This window comes from Fundulus heteroclitus, chromosome 21, assembly GCF_011125445.2.
Source record: "Fundulus heteroclitus isolate FHET01 chromosome 21, MU-UCD_Fhet_4.1, whole genome shotgun sequence".
Classification (NCBI taxonomy): Eukaryota; Metazoa; Chordata; class Actinopteri; order Cyprinodontiformes; family Fundulidae; genus Fundulus; species Fundulus heteroclitus.
In genome coordinates, this window is record NC_046381.1 from 13,119,851 (window position 1) to 13,128,933 (window position 9,083).

A 9,083-nucleotide genomic window follows, 5' to 3' on the forward strand; every position below is an offset into this window, starting at 1 on the left:
TGAAGGGACATTTTTGGAATATTGAATAACATGTGACATCTGTTTCTCGTGGCTTCTTCATTTACAGAAATAACATAAAGCTTCGGGACGGCTTTAATGTGCGGCTCTTTAATGAGCTGGTGTAGGGCGAGCACTTTCATGGGTGCTCGTGTGGATTAGCGTTTATGGACCATGCCAGCGGTAATGATGGCCCCTCTCCCAGACTGTCTGTGACATTTCTGTTGCGTTTTCTTTTATAGGACGTGCCGAGGCCCTCGCCCAAGGCCTGTACCGTCGCCGCAGACGCACCCCCTGCTGACACGACCCCCCACCCACGCCCTCCCCTGCTTTAAAGGCACTACAAAAAAAAAAGTGACTATGGAAATGCAGAATCTAACGAAAGGCAGGACAGGAGGGATAAACCTGACATGCGGCATGTCGGGGAGCCACGACTTCATCTTCACCCTGGTGCCCATCGTCTACGCCTTCAACTTCGTCATCGGCATCATCGGGAACAGCATGGTGGTGGCGGTCATCTACCGCTACATGAAGCTCAAAACGGTGGCCAACATATTCGTCCTGAACCTGGCCGTGTCCGACCTCACCTTCCTGGTCACGCTGCCCATGTGGGCCACCTTCGCGGCCACGGGCTACCAGTGGCCGTTCGGCGGCTTCCTGTGCAAGACCGCCGCCGGCCTCGTCATGTTCAACCTCTACACCAGCATCTTTTTCCTCACGGCGCTCAGCATCGACCGCTACCTGGCCATCGTGCACCCGGTGCGCTCGCGGCGCTTCCGCACCGTGGCGTACGCGCGCATCACCTGCGTGATGATCTGGCTGTTTGCCTCGTTGCTCAGCGTTCCCATCGCCTTGACCCGGGACGTCCACTACATCGAAAACCCTAAAACCGTCGTTTGCGGCGTTCTGCACCCGACAGACGACAACATTAAACGTCTGGACAATCTCCTCCTGGCCATCAGCCTGATGAAGAGCCTGCTGGGCTTCCTGATACCCTTTGTCATCATCATCACTTGCTACTGCCTGATTGGGCGGGCCCTGCTGAAGGTGAAGCACATCCAGAAAAGCTCCGGCTCCCGAGACGACGAGGTGCTGTACATGCTGGCGGCGACCGTCCTGGCCTTCTTCCTGTGCTGGGCTCCCCACCAGGTGTTCCACTTCATGCAGATGCTGACTCAGTTCGTCCTGGTGGACAACTGCACCGTCCTGGAAATCATCGACACCGCCATGCCGTTCACCATTTGCATCGCCTACTTCAACAGCTGCGTCAACCCTATCGTGTACAGCTTCGTGGGGCGCAACTTTCGAAAGAACCTGCTGCGGCTGCTGCGCTGCTCCCCGCGCGGCATCGCTCGGCCTCACCCGAGCATCAGCTCCAAGATGAGCGCGCTCTCTTTTCGCGCCTCTGAAGCACTGAGCCTTACGGTCAAAAACAATGTTTCCTGCGACGCCAAATGACACACACACAAAAAAAAAAAAAGGCCAAAGACAGAAACAGTGTACAGTTGCTCTGCCCTCCTCTCTTTTTTTCTTTTTTTTTTTTTGGTCTGAGGTGAAGAGGTTAAAAGCAGAGAGACGTCCAGAGGTTTAAAACCTCAGCTGTAAAATATGAGCAGTGAAACATTTAGAAGGATGAGACCAACAAACAATCACTACCTTATATGACGCAGAGCTGCAGCGCATATTGTCCTCTTCACATTTTGTAAACCATAAACTTGACTACATTTTCCTTTTCTCGAATAAAAATCTGAAACGTGTGGCATGGATTTTGTTTTGAGTCAACACTCGGTAGAACTACCTTTTGCAGCATGATGCTGCCACCGCAGCGTTTAACTGTGGAGCATGATTTAATGTTGGTCTCGTCTAATGAGGAGCCTCCTGCAAGAAATGTGAAAAACTGTAAATGGGATTTCTTACTGCTCTCTTTTAACAATTAAACAATCTTGCTATGTCTTCACAGTGGCCAGATTTTTGTTTTTTTCCGAGGTGCACGATTAACAGTCTTTCATCCTATTCTCCCACCTGAGCTGGTCATATCTGCGGCTCCTCCAGAGCCTCTGGACTGTTTGTTGAATTTCTATTGATGTTAAATTGAGCACAGGTGGATCGGATTGAATCGTCGTTCTAAAAGTAGGCGTTTTATTTAGGGGTATGAGAGTAAAGAGGAATGAAAACATTCACATTTCATTTCCCCCCTTATTATTCATCCTCACAAGTATACGCTACTTTGTGTCGTCCCTGCTCATAAAATCCATGTAAGATACATTGAAGGTTGTGTCTGTACTGTGACTAAATGTTTAAAGAGAATTCTTGGGATGTTATTATAACGAGGTACTGTAATCATCCGCCGACTTTAGATTTCCAGACATCAGTCTATGGCCGTATGTCAACGCCGCAATTCTGAAAAGTGTGCAGAAACTAGTGTAGCTGCATGAGACAGCACTGCTCTGCTAGAAAAAAAAAAAGTTTGTGACTAATTGAAGCTCACTCATGCCATTATTTATAAAAGATGTGCATGTTGTGCAGGATTCTGCCGGCACGGTGCCGTAATGAAACATCGCAGACTTAGTTTTGTGCGCTCTGTGTGCTCAGCAGCTTTTCCAAACGCTCGCAGCAGTGATCAAGTGCTTCTGGTCCGTCCGGCCCTGTGTGTCCTGCCACCAAACGTGCTCAATGTAAAGTGTACATTCAAATCTGTGATGTGTTATACTGAGATGATGCGATGTTGTTAAAGTGACACTGACAATTCATGTAAAACGTGTATGCCATTTCTTTCATGTTGGGTGATCTCTGCCTTTGTGGTATTTATGTATGTTTTTTTTTTACTCTGTAAGTGAACATTTTGTTGATAAATATGAGTGCATAAATAAAACTAAAACATATTAACCTGAAGTATTTTTTTTTTCTTTTACAATGCGACAGATCATCCTGATTAGCCAAACCATCTTTGAATAACACGGATGTGAGATAAACGGGACTGTTGGGAGGAATTTAGCAGTTTCCACAAGCAGCTATTGATCATCATGAAGTCGGATCATCCTTTACTTTGTGCCAAATAAGTGAAAGGTTAAAACAGCAGGGGAATACTAGACTTTAGGCAATGATTATGAACGTAGTTGCATCAGGATGGGCTAATGAGCATAAAAATGGCCCCTAACTTGAAGATGTTCCCTGCCGACACGAAGCTCCTCTTGTTTCCTGATTGTTGCCCTGAATGATGTCGTTGACGTTGATGGGGAATTATTCATTCGACCATCTAAAGCTGTGTTTTCTCCATTATCTGTAAGAACACAATGTGCTCACTCGGATGTCCTGCGCGCACGCCTGCGTTCTGCTTCAGTGCAAAAGAAGGTATGTATCGTGCAAAGTCTGAAGCCGCACTTCATTTAACTTCCAAGGTGCCAGGCATCCATTCAGACGGGATCTTGAGCAATAGCTCTCCAGGCTTTCTGAAAGGTGACTAAATGTCATGTATCATGGGTTATTTGGTTCAGCCAACAAATGTTGAGTTATGAATCACTCTTTAGCAAATGCTTCTAAATTAAAGGGATGAGACAGAATTATAAAAATGACATATTTCATTCCACCTTTAGGCTCGCTGGTCATGGCCAAGCTTTGATAAAAACACAACCTGTCTTAATTATCTTGTTTAAATGTATGAAAATTACAATATGATTAGAATTTTTTATTTTTTTTATTATAAGATTGTATTTTTAAATGAAGGCAAGTTTAATGATCTGCTTATGGAATGAGATTTTTGCACTTAAAGTAGGAACAATTCGTCTCCACCATCTTATTTCAAGTGCATTATATCTAGTTCTCTTATTTTAAGGGTCAAAATGCTCATTCTATTGGCAGAAAATCTTATTTACCTGCTCATCTCAAGGGCAAATACACTCATTTCAAGAAAAGTTTACTTACTTCTAGTTAGATTTTGCAGTGTATTACTAACTTCAACAGGTAGCAATATAAATATTGGAAGAAACAAGAATCTTAACATAATATATTGTATGTTTGTTTTTATTCATTTTGATTTACTGTTACCAGAAAATTCAAACTACTCTGCTCATTTCATTAAAATATTTGGTTTGTTGTTGAACAGGGGGAAAAAAAACACATTTTACAATTAAAATATATTTGTAAGTTTTTGTGTTTTATGATTTTAATTTGACAATGTTGACTCAGAAGACAGTTTATTTAGATTTTTTTTATTATTATTATTTTTTTTTTTTAAGGATTAAGACTTTGAACCGAAGTCAAGGCTGGATGAATTATTATATGACCTTCATGAAGGATCTGGCTAAGAACATTGAGGGGGACTTCTACCGTCTCTCAGATTTAGAAGGATAACTAATAATGGAAAAGGCAATAGTTGGTCCATTTTATTTTAGAATAAATACAGAGGATGTAGAAAATATTCCTACAATTTACATTTTCTTTTTAAATCACAAAAGAAACACTGGTGATATAAGAACATCCTGTAAGATCTCACTGTGTAAAACATCAACGATCTGTTGAATGGGAATAAAATGCTTCAATTATTGAAGTTTGGTGCCATCTGCAGGTCGACTTCTGGATCCAACACTGAGGATTAGACGACCTGCCCTGTACCTCGACATGGTGTTAACCATGGCTGAGCAATGAGGAAAATCAGTGAGTAATCAATAGAAAGTTAAAACAGAAAGCATCAATCTAAGACAAAATACAATCCAGTTTCAGAAAAGTAAAAGCATCGTCGAGCTATAATTAATGTGATTAAAATAACTCACTCCCCACCAGAGCTCACAGCTAAACCAGGCAAAACACCTGGAGCAAAGAGAGAAGAACAACATCAATAAATGGAGTCCATCACCTATATTAAACCGTAATAAAGGGGGCATATCATGCAGAATCTTCTCTTTTAGCCCTTAAATACATTTTGTTGTGTAGCTGGGGTCTCTGGGAGTGCAGAAAATCGAATAATTTCAGTCTCTCCAGGTACTGGCTGGATATCTTTAGTTTCTGTTTGGGTCATACTTTTTATTCATTCCGTTTTCTCTGTTCTCCATTACATTTTTTGAATAATTACGTCACACTATTTGCTGCAGTGCTGGTAGTCCAAGCTCAAGGATGCCGAAGCTACAACTGGATAAGTGAAAATGTTCAGTTGTTGGTGAGTTAACCCACACAATTTGTCACACCGCCCCTTAGCATACTACAAAAAATGGACAAACAGGGGGGAGTGGAACGCTCTGCCACCTGGTGGGGGGCGGGGTGTCATGCCTCGTTGAGATTTAAAGAGACAGCACCAAAACGAGTTGCTTTCAGACGCACCTCAGAACAGAGTTAAAATGAAGGGGCTGTGGGGCAACAATAACAAGAAATTTAGTCCAAAGCATTGCATTTCCACTTTATATAGACCACAACTGAATGATCTTAACATGAAAAAAAAAGTACTTAAGAGCATCAAATGCACCCCGCTTTAAAGCACATAAACAATTTAGTCTCAGCATCTACTAAATCAGTTTTACATGCAGGATGAATTCTTTGTGTTTCACCTGAGTTCATATTTGCTCTTAAAGGAAGAAAAAGATTACGGTATCCTTCCTTGGGTTCTATATTTATTAAAAGGACTAAAACTCAACATGGAAAATTAAACAGTCATAGAAATAAAACCTAAGCTAACATTAATCCATAAATAAAGTATTTTGTTTTATTTATTTTATCAAGAATACTTTTAATCCACTAATGTGTATTCTCTAGTAGTCTAGTAGTTGATTGGACTCATCTTCCAGAAGATGAGTCCAGAAGATGAGGAGAATATTGAGTAATTCCGACAAGATAATGGAAGGAAATTTTACTTGACATGGACTTCCGTTCCGGCATCTGCAAAAGAGCTTATTCATCAGCAGAGCTATCCACATTGAAATTAATCCCAATCATGGTGGTGCTCATAAAAGAAAACCCATACTGTCCGTTTTAGAACAGATTTACGATTCTTATTGTTTGTTTTCAAAGCTCTTGATAAACTGGCACCTCCCTACATTTCTAATTTATTGCGTTTCTGTGTGCGGTAGTTCCCTGGGGAGACGAAGTTCCAGTTCCTCTTGAATGTTCGGAGAACTAAATATAAACATCGGGATGACCGGTGGAGTCTTCTCAGACTCCCTCTGAACCTGTGCTCAATCACTGACCTGGGCCTGTTTAAATCCAAACTTAAGACGGTTTTGTTCAGAAAGGCTTTTAATTATTTAATTCAGTACTGTGCTGTTTCATTCCAGATTTAGAATTTTTTGTTGTTCCTTTATCATCTATTTGTTTTTAATGATTTTTTAAATGATTGTCATGATTGCACTGCAAAGCACTTTTGGCTGTCTGGTCAGCTATTATAAAGCGCTACATTAATGAATAAATTAATGAAATGAAATGAAATAATGCAACAGTTTAGACAGAAAACCATTCATTGCTTTGAAAATCCAGCTTACTCTTTTAAGAGACTTCCTTTCCTCTTAAAAATAAAATCCACCTGGCCAACTGAAGTAGGCAGAAAAGCAGTGTGAAAGATCACGTTAAAAATATGTGTTTCAGTACAAATCCTGTTTTATTTCCAGTCATAGCATCATTTAAGTGTTTATATATTATTTCATTCCCATATTGGTCTTTTTTTTTCAGACAGCAGGAATGGGGTGATAACATTTCCACGTCCAACACCCGACCTCATTAGCAAACAGGTCACTGGAAACACGTTTGACTCCTGCAAAGAATCCTTCTGTGGTGAATGAGCCGAGTCGGTTATAGATGTGAAGAATGTTGTGGCCTTTTTCTACAGGAACAAGTCCGCCACCGAAACCCAAGCACTCCTAAAGTCAGCCGCTGCTCTTCCCTTATTTCTAAACCTACGATCTGGCTCCAGGCCAACAAAACGAACACCAACAAGAAAAAAGAATACAAGTTTAAATCAGAGAATAACTTTATCCACATTTAAAGAAACCAACATAATGCACATTCTTTTAATCAGAACATCCCATCATCTGGGTGTAAGTGGAGCCCCCTAGTGGCCCGCCAAACTTTCACCAGAGTCACTAGTGTGTCTGGAATTTTATCTATCAATATATAATAATAGAGGCCTAGTTTTAAACCATTTCTTTGTCTGCAAAAAGAAACCACATATTCCCCAATGCCAGTATTTATTAATAATGTAATCAAAATCCATGAGCAAAAACTAAATATGTCCTTGATGCTTCCATAAGTTTTAAGTGGAAAATCAATGATCAAATTCAATGAACCGGTTATTAGCGAATGTGACCGCCTCTATAGAAGCAGAGGTAGACAATGACTGTAAAAACCTTTCTCAGTCTTCCCAGTACTGGATATTTCTACAAACTCACCCGAGGATCAGCTCATGCCTTGCTCTGGGAAATTGCTAAATAAACCCCCAGAGCTCCATCTCGGACTCTGTGAGCATCGGTTATCTTTAATGTTGAAGTTCATGGCAGGAAAATTCAAAAAAACAATAAAGCAAGAGGGACCTTTTTGGATGGGGTTCAGAGGAAAAGTCTCATCCCTCTTAAAAGAATGTTAGTTTACAAAGTTGCACCTGAATGAACATCTGAACAAACATGAGAACAATTGTAAAGTACGTTGGTGGAGGGCTGATGATCTGGGCTTGGTTTGCTGCCAGAGGCCCTGGACTCCTGGAGTTCATTCAGCAGCAGCCTAGAGTCAAACAGCTAAAAACAGCTTTTTGTATAAATGGGTCACGCTATTCATAAATTGATGTTCAATAACTTAAAAGTGATCAACTGATAAAGCGGTACAGAAAAAGGCCGCTTCATGACATCTAGTTTAAACCATTCTGCAGCATGGCAACGATCAGATCGCTCAGGTTACGTCCTGACTTGCAATTGAAGTGGCAGATTTTTTTTTTCTATCCCTTTTACTATAACTATATATAACTTGGGGTGTTACAGTCGGCACAAAACTTCACTGCATCCAACGTTCAAGAGAGAGAGCCGGCAGATTAGGAGCGCACAGAAACTTCTTGTTGCGTCTCCTGATGCGTTTCCGAAAGCTTAACCGTGAAGCCGACCCAGCCCCGTCCCTGTGTGACTCTTATCTACAGGCCACATTTAGCTGCAGCAAACCATTTGCTCCCCACTCACATGCCTCATTCTCACGGCTCTTTCACCTCTCACCGGGGCGTCCGGGGGAGCTGCACACTTAGCGCTCACACCCCTGCTCCCCAGCTCTCACGCTGACTCTACCTCATCGCATGGCTCTGCCCCCTCTCTGCTGCTCGCTTGTGATTCAGGCTCTCCGTCGACACTTTGCCAAACAAAAGAGCTCCAGGGATCCGCCATAACTCATGCGTTCCCTTGGAAATATAATTTCCTGCAAATGCCTTTCTCTGGGGGGGTTGGGAGGTTCATTTCCTTCTAGCAACTCGCAGAAGCCTTCAGCGGTTTCCTGTTTTTTTTTTTTTTTGTTTGTTTGTTTTGTTTTTTTTGGTATGGAGGGGGAGTTGCCTTGTTTTTTTTTATTTAGTTGTTTTGGTTTCCAAACTTTGTTAGAAATGTTAACAACGGATGTGTAGATGCCGTAAAGACGGAACATGTGCGTAAAGTTATTTCCAGCAGCAACCATTGTCTGGGTCTCTCCCAGTCAATATAGTCAGATGCATCGTTGCATTATTACTGACATGATTCTGCCCTGCTGTTCCTGTTTTCTCTACATTCTGTTGTTTCTTGGGCCGGCTGACTGTGCGGCGCTCGCTGCCTCTGCTGACTGGCCTGAGCGGCTGCACCTGTGGCAACTCCTTCACCTCATTTCATCCACCTGTTGACCAGCCTTTGGATACCGGGTCCTCGCCGTGGCCTGTTGCCAGATCTGTTGAAAGCCTTTTAAGTGAGAACATGTCCAGCGTTCTTTGCCTGCCTTGCCTTTTTTTTTTTTTTTGACCCAGGGTTTTCCCTGTTTTGCCTCGCTTGGACACCGGTACCAGATCGACTCGGGCTGCCAGATCGACTCGGGTCCTGCGCCTTCTGATGACGTCACTATACATGGTTGGTTTAACGTTTGCTCAATTGCGCAAAATACTGTAATTGGTC

At 42.2% G+C, this 9,083-nt stretch overlaps 1 protein-coding gene across 1 annotated transcript; it reads left to right on the forward strand.

Annotated features, from left to right (window-relative positions):
* The first annotated feature begins 240 nt into the window (after nucleotides 1-240).
* Nucleotides 241-1,457, forward strand: LOC105918118 (type-1A angiotensin II receptor). Its single transcript, XM_012853129.3, has one exon. It carries the CDS (start codon nucleotides 358-360, stop codon nucleotides 1,453-1,455), a length of 1,098 nt encoding a protein of 365 aa, XP_012708583.2. The 5' UTR covers nucleotides 241-357; the 3' UTR covers nucleotides 1,456-1,457.
* The last annotated feature ends 7,626 nt before the right edge of the window (nucleotides 1,458-9,083 follow it).

Bases quoted from the DNA above. Each gene is read 5' to 3' on its own strand.
- LOC105918118 (XM_012853129.3), top strand. From the start codon at position 358: ATGGAAATGCAGAATCTAACGAAAGGCAGGACAGGAGGGATAAACCTG.